Genomic DNA, 18,070 nt, shown 5'->3' on the forward strand with positions numbered 1-18,070 from the left:
TCTGTTCTGTGGGAGTCCTCTCTTCCATCTGCCATTCGCAACCACCTTCGTGCTTCTTGAGCTCATCTCTGGCAGCCAGTGACCCCTGCTCCCCTCTGGTCCACCCTTCAGGCCACCTTGGGGTCAGGATTGCCCATCCCACTTGATTGTTTAATTTCATTCAGCACCTATACCCTCTCACTTCATTTCCTGCTTGAAGGAAGAGGGAGGTGGGAGGAGAGGGACTGGGGTGTGGTAATGGCCCGGAAGTCGGGGTAGGGGGGAGAGTCCCTGAGGACTGTGTGGCCAGGAGGAGATGGGTGTCTGCATGTGGGTGTGTCCCCTCCTGTACCACCCGGCCCTCCCTTCACCCTCTCTACCCCACCCTCCCAGCCTGCAATGTGACTATCCACAACCGCTGTAAAGACACCCTCGCCAACTGTACCAAGGTCAAGCAGAAGGTGAGACGGCAGGGAGGGCAGAGGGCTGGGGGAGAGGGTAGTGAGTGTGTGGTACCCTCATGCCTTTTCCATTCATTCCCTACCCTGTGTTTCTCACCACCCCACCTCCTCACCAAGGGGCAGCCCAGACCCTCAACCCCAGGCCTCGGGCCCCAAGTAGGCCGGGCCTGTTGCTGCAGACATGTCCCCGCAGCACTGGGCTCAACCACCCTGATCCCCTTAACTACAGTGCCAGCTTTCTCCTAAGGGGGCCGGCCACCTAGCTCCTGCCCCATGCCTCTTTGGGTGATCCTTGGGTGATAGCCATTCTTGGTATCTCTCTCCTGCTCTCTGTCTCACAGCAACAGAAAGCAGCCCTGCTGAAGAACAACACTGCCTTGCAGTCCGTCTCTCTGCGAAGTAAGAGTGAGTAGTTGGGGAGTGGAGGAGGTCCCCTAAGACCCTGGACCCCAGGCTGCTCAACCTATGGACTCTGCTGCCCCACTAAGGTTGTTCCCAGGCACAGCGCCTTCCTCTTCTCAATTGGAAGCAGATAGTGGGGGCCTAGGGGATGGTTCAGACTCTTGGACTTAGGGACAGGAGGGCTGGGGATGGGTGGTCGCCTGAGCCTGGCCACAGCCTGTATTTTTATCAGTTATTTACACTGCATTTTGGGAGTGTTGGTAGCAGCTGTCAAGTGTCAATTCAGACAGCTTTGATGTGACAGAAAGAGTATGGTCCTTAGGTATAGAGAGCAGAGCCTCAGTCCCTACCTAGCCATTACCCAAGTCACCCTGGACAAGTCTTTTTGCCTTTCTGAGCTCCTGTTTGTTCATAGGCTTATGTCAGGGAGGAGATAAGTAAGAAAAAGCTCTTTGTGAACATTAGCGTGTTACACAAATGTAAGGTGGCATTCTCATTATCATCTTTCTTGACTAGAGGGGGCTGAGGTGGAGTGAGAGGATGCCTCGTTCCTCATTGAGGAGCCTGGGAGGCCTCAATCCTGGAAAGCACCAGAGTCTGATGTTTGCCTGCTGGGCATCTCTCCCTCACAGCAACCATCCGGGAGCGGCCAAGCTCGGCCATCTACCCCTCCGACAGCTTCCGGCAGTCCCTCCTAGGCTCCCGCCGTGGCCGCTCCTCCTTGTCTTTAGCCAAGAGTGTTTCCACCACCAACATTGCTGGGTGAGCCTCTGTTTGGGGAAAGGGGCAGCGAGACAGTGTGGCAGTGGAGACCAAGGGCGTGCCGAGAGGTCCCTTTCCATTCCTGAGTTCAGAACTGTAGCTAGACAAATAAGGAGAACTTAGGGGGGCTGCCTCTTGGATCCTGGCTTTTGTTCCCTACCTGGGAAGGGGTCTCTTGCCCATCTGGGGGTGATGCAGACAGCCTCCACTTTCTTCAGACATTTCAATGATGAGTCTCCCCTGGGGCTGCGCCGGATCCTCTCACAGTCCACAGACTCCCTCAACATGCGGAACCGGACCCTATCAGTGGAATCCCTCATTGACGAAGGTGAGCAGGCCTGGGCCCAGGGGAGCCCTGAAGAAGATGAAGAGGGGCTGGGGATGAGGGGCTGGTAGGAGTAGCCTGGAAGGGCAAGGAGGGAAGGGATCTAGAGAAGGGCCAGGGACCCAGGAAAGGGAACTCAAGACCTCTGAGTTGCTTGCCCTGCAAATGTCCAGCAGAGGTAATCTACAATGAGCTGATGAGTGACTTTGAGATGGATGAGAAGGACTTTGCAGCTGACTCCTGGAGCCTTGCTGTGGACAGCAGCTTCCTGCAGCAGCATAAAAAGGAGGTGATGAAGCAGCAGGATGTCATCTATGGTGAGCCAAGACCACCCTAGTCTTCCTCTTCCTTCACCAGGTCCTGTTTACGTCCTTCTTGGGTTTTTTTTCTTTTTTGTTTTTTTGAGATAGAGTCTCACTCTCTCAACCAGGCTGAAGTGCAGTGGCATGATCTCGGCTCACTGCAACCTCCACCTCCCAGGTTCAAGCGATTCTCATTACAGGTGCCTGCCACCATGCCGGCTAATGTTTGCATTTTTAGTAGAGACAGGGGTTTCATCATGTTAGCCCTGCTGGTCTCAAACTCCTGACTTCAGATGATCCGCCCGCCTCAGCCTCCCAAAGTGCTGGGATTACAGACGTGAGCCACCGCACTTGGCTGTGTCCTTCTTTCTACCAGCACCTACCTCTCAAAACCCTTTCCCTTATATCCTCTTGGCCTACAAGACCCTGCCTGGTATCCCACAGGTTGCCCACTAGGTCCCCACTTCTTGATGCTGTTGGTCTCCAACGCCCTCTCTTTATCCCTTCTTTATCTCAATCTTCAGTCTTTACTCTGCGCTTATTCCATGCTTAACACCGTGCTGGAGACTGTGGGAAGCCTTGACATGTAGAAGACATATGGTTCTTACCCTAAAATAGCTCACAGCTTGAGATGATAAGGTGTAAAGATAAAAAATGGAACTGGGCGTGGTGGCTCATGCCTATAATCTCAGCGATTTGGGAGGCCGAGGTGGGAGGATCACTTGACGCCAGGATTTTGAGACCAACCTGGGCCATAAAGCAAGACCTCTGTCTCTCAAAAATATTTTTAAGAACTAGTCAGGTGTGGTGGCATGTGCCTATAGTCCCAGCTACTTGGAAGGCTGAGACAGGAGGATTACTTGAGCCCAGGAGTTCGAGGCTGCAGTGAGTTCTCATTGTGCCACTACGCTCCAGCCTGAGCACCAGAGCAAGACCTCATTTCTGGGGGAAAAAAAAATAATAATAAATTTTTTAAAAGATAAAAATGATTAGAAAATGATCTTAGATCATAATAATGCAGAATATTAACCTGCAACGTACCTTGAAAACCTCACGTGAACTGTGAGGTCCTTATCCTAGGGCCCTACCAGTTTTAGCCAAGTCAGGGTAGAGGCCAAATGTCCCATTGTCCCCCACAGAGCTAATCCAGACAGAGCTGCACCACGTGAGGACACTGAAGATCATGACCCGCCTCTTCCGCACGGGGATGCTGGAAGAGCTACAGTTGGAGCCGGGAGTGGTCCAGGGCCTGTTCCCCTGCGTGGACGAGCTCAGTGACATCCACACACGCTTCCTTAGCCAGCTATTAGAACGCCGACGCCAGGCCCTGTGCCCTGGCAGTACCCGGAACTTTGTCATTCAGCGCTTGGGTGATCTGCTTATCAGCCAGGTGGGAAAAGGCAGGACTCCTGGGTGACATTCGTGGAAGGAGGTGTGACTGGGTTGGGCATTTCTTGGGTCTAAACTCTAGGGGTTGGAGGGGAGCCAGGGAGAGCTGGAGAAATAGGAAGCCAATGTATTTGGCAGGAGGCCAGAGGTGTGTCCAGTGGGTAAAGTGTGGCTTTGGGGGAATGCTGACCTAGCCTTGCTCCACCAACTTCTAGTTCTCAGGTCCTAGCGCGGAGCAGATGCGTAAGACCTACTCGGAGTTCTGCAGCCGCCACACCAAGGCCTTAAAGCTCTATAAGGAGCTGTATGCCCGAGATAAACGCTTCCAGCAATTCATCCGGGTGAGCAGACCTCTCCAGATCCCATACTCATGACCCAAACCCACGCCCCCGACTCACGGAGGTAGTGCCTGTGAGCTGCACCCACATGGAGGTCAGGCATTCGCCACCCGTGCGGACCATCCACATGTGGATCCTGTCAGCAGGAACCCCTCAGAATGCTAGAGCACGCTGTGGTAGTTTCCCAAGTACTTTTCGCTCCCTCAGTTGGTCCTCACAACAAACCTGTGGCGTTGTTATCCCCATTTTCCAGATGTGTCACTTAGGCCAGTGCGAGGTAAATGGCCACAGTAGGGCCAGCACCAGAGCTCAGGCACCAGGCCTTTCCATTGCCCTCCCCTCTGGCCCTGAGCCCTGCCTCCTCCCTTGTAGAAAGTGACCCGCTCTGCCGTGCTCAAGCGGCACGGGGTACAGGAGTGCATCCTGCTGGTGACTCAGCGCATCACCAAGTACCCAGTACTCATCAGCCGCATCCTGCAGCATTCCCACGGTGAGTAGGCAGGCCCAGGAGAGGGCCACTGGGAGACAGCCACCTGGGGTGAGGAAAGGCTCGGGATGACCACAGGAAGGGTGGGGTCAGGTGTGAAACCCTGGGCAGCCCCTAAAGTGGAATCAAGACACGATGGGAACGAAACGGGGGTGTGAGTGAAGCTGGTTAAGCCGTCCCCCATGCCAACCCCCGGTGCCAGGGATCGAGGAGGAACGCCAGGACCTGACCACAGCACTGGGGCTAGTGAAGGAGCTGCTGTCCAATGTGGACCAGGATATTTATGAGCTGGAGAAAGGGGCCCGTCTGCAGGAGATCTACAACCGCATGGACCCTCGGGCCCAAACCCCAGTGCCTGGCAAGGGCCCCTTTGGCCGAGAGGAACTTCTGCGGCGCAAACTCATCCACGATGGCTGCCTGCTCTGGAAGACAGCAACGGGGCGCTTCAAAGGTCAGACCTGCTTGGCAGACTAGGCAGGAGTTCAAAGTCAGATGGAGAGTGGGAGATGCCTTCAGGCCTTAGAATCAACCTCTTTATGCAGCCCATACGACAGTGAGACTCAGTGGGAGAGAAAAATGGGGTCTCTGTGGCAGCAAAAGCCTGAATTCTGTAGTTAACTTTGTGAACCATACAGGGCCTTCCCTATCAGTATTTTATCATCTCTTTGGTCCTTGCATGCCCAGAGAGCTACTAGTTTTACTGAGGAAGACAAAGAAGCTCTCAGACTGGAGGACAGGATCAGTTGTTACCCCCGCCTGGAATCCCAGCTACCAGGGATGGGAGTAAGCAGGAGCTTTGGGGAGTGCAGCCAGAGGAGGCCCAGAGGAGGGGACTGAGCCGGTGAAGGACAGGCAGGGAGGAGAAGAGACAGTGGGGCAGAGGGGGCAGATCAGGGGCCAAGGCACACTTTCCCAGGTTCTCTTTCCAGAATTTGTCTGCACTGGTAAAGTCTTTCTCACCTAAATCAAAGCAAGAGAATAGCAGGCCTTGGCTTTGGGGATGAGATGTGAGGGACAATAGGAAACTGTAATACCTGAGGCTCCTGAGTCCAGAGCCTGCCTGAGCCTCTGGACCTATGTCATGAAATCCCTGCTCCCTGGGTTTGGATATTGTCAGTCTTCACCAGCCTCTTTCCTTTATCCCTTTCTCTCCTTCCCATCCCTCCCACGCAGCAGCTAAGAATATAAACCATAGGGGATTAAAAATAGCAAGGCTGGAGAGCGTTATTTCTGAAGCATTTAGCAAAAGCCCTCCCCTTCTGTGTGCCCACAGTTTAGTAAAATCCCCAAGGGCAAAGGGGGAGTGTATGTTTTCTCTCTCTCTTTTTTTTTTTTTTTTTAGAAACAGGGTCTCGCTTTGTTGCTCAGGCTGGGATGCAGTGGTGCAGTCATAGCTCACTGTAACTCAAAATTCCTGGGCTCAAGTGATTCTTCTGCCTTACTTAGACTCCTGAGTAACTGGGACTACAGACCTGCACCACCACACCCAGCACATTTTAAAATTTTTTGTAGAGACAAGATCTTGCTATGTTGCCCAGGCTAGTCTTGCTCAAACTCCTGGCCTCAAGTGATTGTCCTGCCTCAGCCTCCCAAAGTGCTGGGATTGTAAATGCGAGCCACTATGCCTGGCCCTGTGTGTTTTCTTGATTGTGACATTCAGGTTTTTTGGAATTGACTTTTGTTTCCTCCCTCAGTCTTGGAGTGCTGATCCCATAGGGTCTGAGAGCTTGGAGTGTGCAGCAGAGAAGGAAATTGAAGCAGGGGTCTGCTGGGGTTGAAGGAGACGGATGGGTGAGGGATGGTCTTTCAGTCCTCTATGAGAGGAAGCAAACTTTCTCCCTCCCTACCAAGTTCAAAATTTAGAAGTGGGAATATGTCAGGACAAGGAGAATTTAGGTCAGATAGCCATAAAGGTCTTCCACTAGTTAGATATTAGAAATGGAATTTAAAGGCTAAAAAGTGTGGTCCAGGCTGGGCACAGTGGCTCATACCTGTAATTCCAGCACTTTTTGGGGCTGAGGCGGGCAGATCACTTGAGGTCCGGAATTCGAGACTAGCCTGGCCAAGATGGTGAAACCCTGTCTCTACTAAAAATACAAAAATTAGCTGGACGTGACAGTGCTCACCTGTAGTCACAGCTACTTGGGAGGCTGAGGATGAGAATCACTTGAACTCAGGACGCAGAGGTCGCAGTGAGCAGAGATCATGCCATTGCCCTCCAGCCTGGGCGACAGAGCGAGACTTGGTCCCAAAAAATAAAAAATAGGCCAGGCACAGTGGCTCATGCCTGTAATCCCAGCACTTTGGCAGGCCAAGGCAGGCAGATTACTTGAGGTCAGGAGTTTGAGACCAGCCTGGCCAACGTAGTGAAACTCTGTCTCTACAAAAATGCAAAAAATTAGTCAGGTGTTGGCCGGGCGCGGTGGCTCAAGCCTGTAATCCCAGCACTTTGGGAGGCCGAGACGGGTGGATCACGAGGTCAGGAGATCGAGACCATCCTGGCTAACACGGTGAAACCCCATCTCTACTAAAAAATACAAAAAACTAGCCGGGCGCGGTGGCGGGCGCCTGTAGTCCCAGCTACTCGGGAGGCTGAGGCAGGAGAATGGCATGAACCCGGGAGGCGGAGCTTGCAGTGAGCCGAGATCTGGCCACTGCACTCCAGCCTGGGTGACAGAGCAAGACTCTGTCTCAAAAAAAAAAAAAAAAAATAGTCAGGTGTTATGGCACACTCCTTAATCACAGCTGCTCAGGAGGCTGAGGCAGGAGAATCGCTTTTACCTGGGAGGCGGAAGTTGCAGTGAGCCAAGATGGTGCCGCTGCACTCCAGCCTGGGTGACAGAGCGAGACTCCAAAAAAAAAAAAAATTAAATTAAATTAAAAATAAATAAAAAATAAAAGTATGGTCCCTCTTGCTCTGGGAATCCTTATGAATCTCACAAAAATCTTGGACTGTGTCACCCAAAAAAATACACACGAGTTATGTTGATATGTAAAACTATTTACACACCTTCAGAAGGTTTACAGTGTCCCAGGGGGTCTGTAGGCCCTAGGTTAAGAAACCTGAGTCAAGGCCGGGCGCGGTGGCTCAAGCCTGTAATCCCAGCACTTTGGGAGGCCGAGACGGGCAGATCACGAGGTCAGGAGATCGAGACCATCCTGGCTAACACGGTGAAACCCCGTCTCTACTAAAAAATACAAAAAACTAGCCGGGCGAGGTGGCGGGCGCCTGTAGTCCCAGCTACTCGGGAGGCTGAGGCAGGAGAATGGCGTAAACCCAGGAGGCAGAGCTTGCAGTGAGCTGAGATCCGGCCACTGCACTCCAGCCTGGGTGACAGAGCAAGACTCCGTCTCAAAAAAAAAAAAAAAAAAAAAAAGAAACCTGAGTCAGTTGGGTAGAAAGGGTTTTCCGTAAAGATACTGAGTAGTCCCTGTGGTTCCCGCTAGCCCACAACGCTGTTTTGTCTGATAGCACATGAATCTTTCTCCGCCCTGCCCGCTCCCCCACACCGTTTTTAAGCTGTAAGAATGTGTGACCGGGTGCAGTGGCTCACACCTGTAATCCCAGCACTTTGGGAGGCCAAAACTGGTGGATAAACCTGAGGTCAGGAGTTTGAGACCAGCCTGACCAACATGGTGAAACCCCGTCTCTACTAAAAATACAAAATTAGCCGGGCGTGGTGGCGCATGCCTGTAGTAGTCCCAGCTCCTTGGGAGGCTGAGGCAGGAGAATCGCTTGAACCCAGGAAGCGGAGGTTGCAGCGAGCCAAGATCACGCCATTGCACTCCAGCCTGGGCAACAAGAGGGAAACTCTGTATCAAAAAAAAAAAAAAAAAAATAGGTGAGGGGTGAGAGGTCTGAAAAAATGGAAGCAGCCAGAGGGAAGAGAGGCCAGGAAGAGGGAAATTGGGAGCTCTAACCTGATGGGATAAACCTGGTCCTTGGGAAAGAGGGAAACAGCTGCTCAGACTGTCTAGTGCTGACTGTTCTCCCACCTTCATCCCCTGCCAGATGTGCTAATGCTGCTGATGACAGATGTACTGGTGTTTCTCCAGGAAAAGGACCAGAAGTACATCTTTCCTACCCTGGTGAGACATTCATTCTTCACCTTTGTCAGCACAGACAAGTGTTTAGGCTCTTCTTGCTTTCCTGCCCAAGCCCATGAGAGCTCTGGAATCCCCCAGAGTCAAACAGCTATAATTGTTACTATTACTGTAATAATAAAAAATAAGAGTAGCTCACAGGTATTGTTACTGTGCACAGGCACTTTTACACCTGTGGGAAAAGATTATTTTCGTCCTCATTTTATAGATGATGAAAGTAAAGCTTCAAGTCAGTTAAATAATTTGTCAAGGGTTGCACACATTTCTAAGTCCCTTCTGGCTGGCACCAGTGCCTGGCTCTTAACTGGTATTGTAAGATGACTCTTCAGTTCTTTCAGTCCTTGTCCAGAAGGATTGAAGGCCTAAATATGCCAAGGGACAGGATTCCCAGGCTTAATCCTTCCTCTCCCCTGACTGGCAGGACAAGCCCTCAGTGGTATCGCTGCAGAATCTAATCGTACGGGACATCGCCAACCAGGAGAAAGGGATGTTTCTGATTAGCGCAGCCCCACCTGAGATGTACGAGGTGCACACAGCATCCCGGGATGACCGGAGCACCTGGATCCGGGTCATTCAGCAGAGCGTGCGCATGTGAGTGTCTGCCTGCCGCCTGCATGTGCCTATGACCTCAGGGTACCTGCAGCATTAGATCCCAACCATAGCACTCCCTGGGAACAGAATCCAGTGTTCAGACATGTGGGGGAAGAGGTTGAGGGAGAGACAAAATTGCCCAATACTGGAAAGGTTACCTATGTTCTTATGTCCTATAAAGTCACATTTTATACGTTGCCAACCTCAACTCCCTTTCAAATACAGCATGAGCTGACAAGCAAAGGAATACTCTGAGCTATCACATGGTGGCATACCTGCCAGCCGACAGTACAGTTTCAGCTACATTCACATCTTCATCTGTAGGCAGAGGGCTGTTATTTGGATTGTATTGCATTTTACATTTATTTTTCTAAAAATGAATGAAAAAGAGGATAATGAAAGCATCGATGCTAGAGAGGAACAAGTCTCATAAGCAAACTCAACACAATAGAAGCAAGAAGGAAATCGGTGTCTCAAAGCAGCAAATCTTTAGCTTCTATTGGACACACATTAGATTTGAGGCAGTCAACTATGTGTCTAATTGTAATGGGAAAAAAACATCAAATAAAGGACAGGTAAGATGTTTAAAATGAATTCTGGAAGATTATGCCTAAAGAATAAAGTATAATTCTAATTCAGATTTTTTTTTTTTTTTTGTATTTTTAGTAGACACAGGGTTTCACCATGTTGGTCAGGCTGGTCTTGAACTCCTGACCTCGTGATCTGCCCACTGTGGCCTCCCAAAGTGCTAGGATTACAGGTGTGAGCCACCACACCCGGCCCTAATTCTAATTCAGATTTTTATAGTTTTTCTTTCTTTTTTTAATTTTTTTATTTTTTTGAGACAGTCTCACTCTATTGCGAAGCTGGAGTGCAGTAGCACAATCTCAGCTCACTGCAACCTCCACCTCCTGGATTCAAGTGATTCTCCTGCCTCGGCCTCCTGAATAGCTGGGACAATAGGCAACCACCACCACCCCAGGCAAATTTTTTTTTTTTTTTTTTTTTTTAATACAGAGTCTCTCTCTGTTGCCAGGCTAGAGTGCAGTGGCGTGATCTCGGCTCACTGCAACCTCCGCCTCCTGGGTTCAAGCGATTCTCCTGCCTCAGCCTCCCGAGTAGCTGGGATTACAGGCTTGTGCCACCATGCCAGCTAATTTTTGTATTTTTAGTAGAGATGGGGTTTCACCATGTTGGCCAGGATGGTCTTGATCTCTTGACTTCGTGATTGACCCACCTCGGCCTCCCAAAGTCCTGGGATTACAGGCGTGAGCCACTGCACCCAGCCAAATTTTTGTATTTTGTAGACATGGGGTTTCACCATGTTGGCCAGGCTGGTCTCAAACTCTTGACCTCAGATTATCTGCCCACCTCAGCCTCCAAAAGAGCTGAGATTACAGGCATGAGCCACCACGCCCAGCCAAGATTTTTATAATTTTTCTTTAGCTTTCAGGGAATCAGTTCTCCTCAACTTTATAATTTGTAAACCTTTTTTTTTTTTTTTTTTTTAACTTCTGCACGGTGGAATTTTGAAAAAGATTTTTAGAAATGCATATTAAAGTACGAAATTGCAGGCCGGGCACAGTGGTTCATGCCTATAATCCCAGCACTTTGAGAGGCTGAGGCGGGTGGATCACTTAAGGTCAGGAGTTCAAGACCAGCCCGGCCAATATGGTGAAACCTCATCTCTACTAAAAATACAAAAATTAGCCAGGCGTGGTGGCATAAGCCTGTAATCCCAGTTACTCGGGAAGCTGAGGCAGGAGAATCACTTGAACCTGGGGATGGCGGTTGCAGTGAGTCAGGATTGTGCCACTGCACTCCAGCCTGGGCAACAGAGTGAGACTCCATCTCCAAAAAAAAATTATGAAATTGCCTATTCCAGGAAAGCAATTCAAAATAACTTGTCCTGTTAACAGTAGATCTGTAGTGGCTTCTTTATGAATAGTATTAATATTTGTACTTATGGCCAGGCGCTGTGGCTCACACCTGTAATCCCAGCACTTTGGGAGGCTGAGACAGATGGATTACCGGAGTTCGAGACCAGCCTGGCCAACATGGCGAAACCCTGTCTCTACTAAAAATATAAAACTTAGCCAGGCATGGTGGTGTGTGCCTGTAGTCCCAGCTGCTTGGGAAACTGAGGGAGGAGAATCACTTGAACCTGGGAGGCAGAGGTTGCAGTGAGCCAAGATTGCATCACTGCACTCCAGCCTGGGCGAGAGAGCAAGACTGTCTCAAAAAAAAAAAAAATTGTAATTGTGGAAATTAATAATATTAATTGTAATTGATTTAATGAGATTCTGTTAAATGTTCAAAGCACTTTAACATTTCATTTAATCCTAATGAAAAACCTATGAGGAAGATACTACCTTTATTTTTCAAATGAGGAAATAGAGAGGTTACCACCTGGTAAACAGTGGAGCCAGGATTTGAATCCTGTTTGCTTGATGCCAAAGCCTGTACTTGACCCTCTGCACTGTGCTGCCTTTCCAAGAGACCTTGGGAGGAGATACATCTCAGTAAACGCAGATAATCAGTGCTAAGAAATGGGAGGTCAGCCAGGTGCGGTGGCTCACACCTGTAATCCCAGCACTTTGGGAGGCCGAGGCCAGCGGATCACCTGAGGTCAGAAGTTCGAGACCAGCCTGGCCAACATGACAAAACCCCATCTCTACTAAAAATACAAAAATTATCCAGGCATGGTGGTGCACACCTATAATCCCAGCTACTCGGGAGGCTGAGGCAGGAGAATCACTTGAACCCAGGAAGAGGTTGTAGTGAACTGAGATAGCGCCCTTGCACTCCAGCCTGGGCGACAGAGCAAGACTCTGTCTCAAAAAAAAAAAAAAAAGGCCGGGCGCAGTGGCTCAAGCCTGTAATCCCAGCACTTTGGGAGGCCGAGACGGGCGGATCACGAGGTCAGGAGATCAAGACCATCCTGGCTAACACGGTGAAACCCCGTCTCTACTAAAAAATACAAAAAACTAGCCGGGCGAGGTGGCGGGCGCCTGTAGTCCCAGCTACTCGGGAGGCTGAGGCAGGAGAATGGCGGGAACCCGGGAGGCGGAGCTTGCAGTGAGCTGAGATCTAGCCACTGCACTCCAGCCTGGGCCACAGAGCGAGACTCCGTCTCAAAAAAAAAAAAAAAAAAAAAGAAAGAAAAGGGAAAAGGTCAAGACTGAATTAAAGCTAGGGTGTGAGGCTGAGGAGTCTTAGAAGAGGGAAGCATAAGGCATGTTTGGGAAGGAGGGAAGGCTGATTCTGATCTATAACCTAGCTTCTGTCTCCCAATGGCATGCAACCTGTTACCCCTCCAGATGCCCATCCAGGGAGGACTTCCCCCTGATTGAGACAGAGGATGAGGCTTACCTGCGGCGAATTAAGAGTAAGTCCACCCACAAGGAGCTCCTTAGTAATTTATAATACATTCACACAATGGAATATTATGCAACTGTTAAAAAGATGAGATGGCTCTGTGAGGGCTGGTATAGATCCACAGCTGAAACATACTAAGTGAAAAAAGCAAGGTTTAAAACAATGTAAAGTGTATACTACCATGTGTGTAAAAATAATATGGAAGACCAAGGTTGGATGAGTAACTTACTTTTTCACTGTAAGGCCTTATATTAGTTAGGGTATGATTAAACTGCTGTACAAAAAGACCAACAAAAATCTTCTTCCTTAAAAAAGGAAGTAGATTGGCTGGGCGCAGTGGCTCATGCCTGTAATCCCAGCACTTTGGGAGGCCAAGGTGGGCAGATCACAAGGTCAGGAGATTGAGACCATCCTGGATAACATAGTGACACCCTGTCTCTACTAAAAAATACAAAAACAAAAAAATTAGCCAGGCGTGGTGGTGGGTGCCTGTAGTCCCAGCTCCTCAGGAGGCTGAGGCAGGAGAATGGCATGAACCCAGGAGGTGGAGCTTGCAGTGAGCTGAGATTGAGCTACTGCACTCCAGCCTGGATGACAGAGCGAGACTCCATCTCAAAAAAAAAAAAAAAAAAAAAAGTAGATTGGCTGGTGCAGTAGCTCATGCCTTTAATTCCAGCAGGATTTGGGAGAGGGAGGATCTCTTGAGGTCAGGAGTTCGAGAAACATACATAGCAACAAAACATACATAGCAAGACCCCATAGTCCTGGCTACTTGGGAGGCTGAGGTGGGAGGATTGTTTGAGCCCAGGAGTTCAAGGCTGCAATGCACTATAATTGCACCACTGCACTCCAGTCTAGGTAACAAAAAAAAAACAACCCAAGGCCGGGCGCGGTGGCTCAAGCCTGTAATCCCAGCACTTTGGGAGGCCGAGACGGGCGGATCACGAGGTCAGGAGATCGAGACCATCCTGGCTAACATGGTGAAACCCCGTCTCTACTAAAAAATACAAAAAAAAAAACTAGCCGGGCGAGGTGGCGGGCGCCTGTAGTCCCAGCTACTCGGGAGGCTGAGGCAGGAGAATGGCGTAAACCCGGGAGGCGGAGTTTGCAGTGAGCTGAGATCCGGCCACTGCACTCCAGCCTGGGAGACAGAGCAAAACTCCGCCTCAAAAAAAAAAAAAAAAAAAACCCAAAAAGGTAGAATATTATTGCTGTCAACGTAACAGTTCAAAGTGGGAAGTGCAGAGTAGTGGTGCAGCTCTGCCATCTTTAACATGAAGTTTTCATCTCTATGTCACGTCTGAAGTGGCTGCTCCAGCTCCCACTGTCACACCTGTATCACACCTAGCAAGGAAGCGTAAAGGAACAGAGTTTACACCCTTTTTTTCTTTTTCTTTTCTTTTCTTTTTTTTTTTTTGGAGACAGGGTCTCGCTCTGTCACCCAGGGTGGAGTGCAGTGGCGCCATCTCAGCTCACTGCAACCTCTACCTCCCAGGTTCAAGCGATTCTCCTGCCTCAGCTTCCCAAGGAGCTGAGATTACAGGCACCCACCACCACTCCTGGCTAATTTTTGTATTTTTAGTAGAGATAGGGTTTCACCATGTTGGCCAGGCTGGTCTCGAACTCCTGGCCTCAAGTGCTCCACCCACCATGCCTGGCCTATACCCATTTATTTTAAGAGCAGATCTGGAAGACGCTCATATCCATTGGCCAGAATGTAGTCACATAGCAATATAGTCATGTGCAAGTCAGGCAGGAAAACATGGTTGTTAACTGAGCAGCCATGTGTGCCCAGATGAAACTTCTATGCATTTTCTCATTAAAGGAAGATGGGAAGAATGAACACTGTTGGACAACCTGCAACCCCTTGCAACCCCTGCCACAATCTTTTTTTTTTTTTTTTTTTTTTTTTTTTGAGACTGGAGTCTCGCTCTGTTGCCCAGGCTGGAGTGCAGTGGTGAGATCTCAGCTCACTGCAAGCTCTGCCTCCTGGGTTCATGCCATTCTCCTGCCTCAGCCTCCTGAGTAGCTAATTTTTTGTATTTTTAGTAGAGATGGGATTTCACTGTGTTAGCCAGGATGGTCTCGATCTCCTGACCTTGTGATCTGCCTGCCTCGGCCTCCCAAAGTGCTGGGATTACAGGCATGAGCCACTGCGCCTGGCTCCTAGAAACCTTTTTCTTTTTTAATAAATGCTAAAATAACAAAATTAAGTCTTGCCAAACTGCCCCGCACTACCCTGTTTCCCCTAGGGCTGTCCTCTACTGGCGCTCCTGCATATCCCCTAGGCCCTCTCATAGGCTCACTTGTTCCTTATCTGCAGTGGAGTTGCAGCAGAAGGACCGGGCACTGGTGGAGCTGCTGCGAGAGAAGGTTGGGCTGTTTGCTGAGATGACCCATTTCCAGGCCGAAGAGGATGGTGGCAGTGGGATGGCCCTGCCCACCCTGCCCAGGGGCCTTTTCCGCTCCGAGTCCCTTGAGTCCCCTCGTGGCGAGCGGCTGCTGCAGGATGCCATCCGTGAGGGTGAGGGAGCTCCCAGGGAAGAGTCTAGGCTCAAGCACTCACTGTCACAGAATATGGACATGTGACTAGACATGGACAAACACAGACAAGTGGGATGCCAACCCCATGAACCATGAACAGCCCTGAGTGCCTCTTCTGGGCCAGTTCCTGGGAAAGGCAGGGGAGGAGGTGTGGTCTTACTGCTGCTCCATGTCGTCCATGCTGCAGGGACTCCTGCTGCCTCATAGGCATTTACTGCCCTTTACTTCATCAGTGGTTGTGTGAGTGAAACCCCACTGCCAGTGCAGGGGGCATTCCCCTGGATGCCCGAGTGCCCCACATGTAGGGGTGAATGGCATTCCCCTCAGGGTCCTGTATCATTCCTACTCTCACCTCTTCCTCTTTCCCCACAGTGGAGGGTCTGAAAGACCTGCTGGTGGGGCCAGGAGTGGAACTGCTTTTGACACCCCGAGAACCAGCCCTGCCCTTGGAACCAGACAGCGGTGGTAACACGAGTCCTGGGGTCACTGCCAGTGAGTGCCAGGGCAGGGGACCAAGGTAGTAGGTGGGAGGGGCCAAAGCAAGTGGAGTGGTACCAGGGATCGAGTGGTATCAGGGCCCCAGGGAAGTGAGCTCAGCCATCCTTTTCTCCTTCTCAACAGATGGTGAGGCCAGAACCTTCAATGGCTCCATTGAACTGTGCAGAGCCGACTCAGACTCCAGCCAGAGGGTAGGTCCTCAAGAGGTTCTGGGACTTGGCAAGAGGGTGGGAGAGAGACAGCCAGCCTCTGGATCCTCAACACAAAGCTGTCAGGGGCAGGCACCCAGGATTTGTGTGCCTGCTGACTCCCCATTCTTGCCCATTTCTGCAGGATCGAAATGGAAATCAGCTGAGATCACCCCAAGAGGTGAGAAGGGAATTGACAGTATAGGAGACTAAAGGGAGGGTGTTCTTAGGCTGAGAAGTTAGAACCCAGTTTGGAGTGGGGTGGGGAAAGTGTCTACATCCAAGTATGTCTCCAGATCCTACTGTCCCCACACCTACCCTTGTTCAACTTTTGGGCAGTTCTCCCATCCTAAAGCTGGGGCCCTGTTCCCACCCCGTCTGTCCTCAGGAGGCGTTGCAGCGATTGGTCAATCTCTATGGACTTCTACATGGCCTACAGGTCAGTAGGGCAAGGGCTTGAATGGGGAAGGGGAGGAGCCAGGCTAGAGATGCCTGTTTAGGTAGAGCATGGTCATCCCAACAGGCCTTTCTAAATACCCTCCCAACCCAAGCTCTCCAGGAGCGATGACCTGGGCCTTGGAGGAGCGATGACCTGGGCCTTGGAGGGTGAGGGCAAGGGGTAGAAGAGCCACAGGGGTTTTTGATAAACCCTTCTGCCCACATTCTACCCCCAGGCAGCTGTGGCCCAGCAGGACACTTTGATGGAAGCCCGGTTCCCTGAGGGCCCTGAGCGGCGGGAGAAGCTGTGCCGAGCCAACTCTCGGGATGGGGAGGCTGGCAGGGCTGGGGCTGCCCCTGTGGCCCCTGAAAAGCAGGCCACAGAACTGGCATTACTGCAGCGGCAACATGCGCTGCTGCAGGAGGAGCTACGGCGCTGCCGGCGGCTAGGTGAAGAACGGGCAACCGAAGCTGGCAGCCTGGAGGCCCGGCTCCGGGAGAGTGAGCAGGCCCGGGCGCTGCTGGAGCGGGAGGCTGAAGAGGCTCGAAGGCAGCTGGCCGCCCTGGGCCAGACCGAGCCACTCCCAGCCGAGGCCCCCTGGGCCCGCAGACCTGTGGATCCTCGGCGGCGCAGCCTCCCTGCAGGCGATGCCCTGTACTTGAGTTTCAACCCCCCACAGGTAAGGTGGCCTGCAGTGGTGAACGGACCTGGGGTGGACATAAGGGTCCGTGGAGCCCAAAAGAAATTGGGCCATTGGGGATTTGAGCCCAAATGCAATCAGGCAACCGACTTGAAGGATATTGAGGTACTAGTTGGAGAACTGAAAAGAAATGTAGATGGGTGCAGGGGTGGAGGAAACTAACTCGGGTGGTGGTGCTGAAAGAGGCCAGTTGGTGGTGGATCTCCTGAAGGGGAGTCATGGGTGAGCCCCAGTGGGGAGAGCTGCTGCCTTCAGCCAAACAGAACCTCCAGTCTTCACACTACTCAGTCCCTGGCCTGCTGTTCTTCCTGCCCACTGTCCACAGCCCAACCGAGGCACAGACCGCCTAGATCTGCCTGTCACTACTCGCTCTGTCCATCGACACTTTGAGGACCGAGAGAGGCAGGAACTGGGGAGCCCTGAAGAGCGGCTGCAAGATAGCAGTGACCCTGACACTGGCAGTGAGGAGGAAGGTAGCAGCCGTCTGTCTCCGCCCCACAGTCCACGAGGTGAGACCCTGGCGGAGACATGGACCAGAGGTAGAGTGCAGCCTGCGTACAGGCCTTGGGGCTGTGGCTTCCAAATGGGCCCTAACTGACCTGTGAGGCTTATAGTAACTCTAGGGAGGGACTTCCTGTTTTGTCTGATGATGAATGGTTGGTGGAACTCTAAGAAGCAGGAGGGGCCTCCCTCCTCCAACTGGTTGGTGATTCCCAACCTTTAGAAGTAAAAATAGATTTTTTTTAGAAAAGGCATGGTGGCTCAGGCCTGTAATCCTAACACTTTGAGAGGCCAAGGCAGGAGGATCGCTTAAGCTCAGAATTTTTTTTTTTTTTGAGACGGAGTCTCGCTCTGTCGCCCAGGCTGGAGTGCAGTGGCCAGATCTCAGCTCACTGCAAGCTCCGCCTCCCAGGTTTATGCTATTCTCCTGCCTCAGCCTCTCGAGTAGCTGGGACTACAGGCGCCCGCCACCTCGCCCAGCTGGCTTTTTTTGTATTTTTTTAGTGGAGACGGGGTTTCACGGTGTTAGCCAGGATGGTCTCGATCTCCTGACCTCGTGATCCACCCGTCTCGGCCTCCCAAAGTGCTGAGATTACAGGCCTGAGCCACCACGCCCGGCCTAAGCTCAGAATTTTGAGGCCAGCCTGGGCGACATAGTGAGATCCACCTCCTCTACCAAAAA

The 18,070-nt window shown here is 51.2% G+C and overlaps 1 protein-coding gene and 1 long non-coding RNA gene across 51 annotated transcripts in view; one reads left to right on the plus strand and one right to left on the minus strand.

The window, feature by feature from the left end:
* ARHGEF2 (Rho/Rac guanine nucleotide exchange factor 2) overlaps positions 1 to 18,070 on the plus strand; it is a 74,161-nt gene that overhangs the window by 53,013 nt on the left and 3,078 nt on the right. For 15 of the 50 annotated variants that reach the window (XM_077942527.1, XM_015111765.3, XM_015111726.3 and 12 more), the window contains 19 exons: positions 373 to 440; positions 782 to 845; positions 1,475 to 1,604; positions 1,823 to 1,932; positions 2,103 to 2,246; positions 3,371 to 3,621; positions 3,836 to 3,961; positions 4,331 to 4,448; positions 4,648 to 4,896; positions 8,458 to 8,534; positions 8,971 to 9,140; positions 12,461 to 12,528; positions 14,842 to 15,042; positions 15,435 to 15,554; positions 15,684 to 15,751; positions 15,894 to 15,929; positions 16,137 to 16,187; positions 16,423 to 16,866; positions 17,213 to 17,426. In XM_077942527.1, the coding sequence (XP_077798653.1) occupies positions 373 to 440; positions 782 to 845; positions 1,475 to 1,604; positions 1,823 to 1,932; positions 2,103 to 2,246; positions 3,371 to 3,621; positions 3,836 to 3,961; positions 4,331 to 4,448; positions 4,648 to 4,896; positions 8,458 to 8,534; positions 8,971 to 9,140; positions 12,461 to 12,528; positions 14,842 to 15,042; positions 15,435 to 15,554; positions 15,684 to 15,751; positions 15,894 to 15,929; positions 16,137 to 16,187; positions 16,423 to 16,866; positions 17,213 to 17,426 (2,709 nt within the window). The remainder of the gene's footprint in view (positions 1 to 372; positions 441 to 781; positions 846 to 1,474; positions 1,605 to 1,822; positions 1,933 to 2,102; positions 2,247 to 3,370; positions 3,622 to 3,835; positions 3,962 to 4,330; positions 4,449 to 4,647; positions 4,897 to 8,457; positions 8,535 to 8,970; positions 9,141 to 12,460; positions 12,529 to 14,841; positions 15,043 to 15,434; positions 15,555 to 15,683; positions 15,752 to 15,893; positions 15,930 to 16,136; positions 16,188 to 16,422; positions 16,867 to 17,212; positions 17,427 to 18,070) is intronic. The other 35 variants (XM_028827902.2, XM_077942505.1, XM_077942509.1 and 32 more) reach the window with 3 other exon arrangements.
* LOC144330972 (uncharacterized) overlaps positions 1 to 18,070 on the minus strand; it is a 61,770-nt gene that overhangs the window by 29,469 nt on the left and 14,231 nt on the right. The window lies entirely within an intron of this gene.

This window comes from Macaca mulatta, chromosome 1 (genome assembly GCF_049350105.2).
Source record: "Macaca mulatta isolate MMU2019108-1 chromosome 1, T2T-MMU8v2.0, whole genome shotgun sequence".
NCBI classification, from domain to species: Eukaryota; Metazoa; Chordata; class Mammalia; order Primates; family Cercopithecidae; genus Macaca; species Macaca mulatta.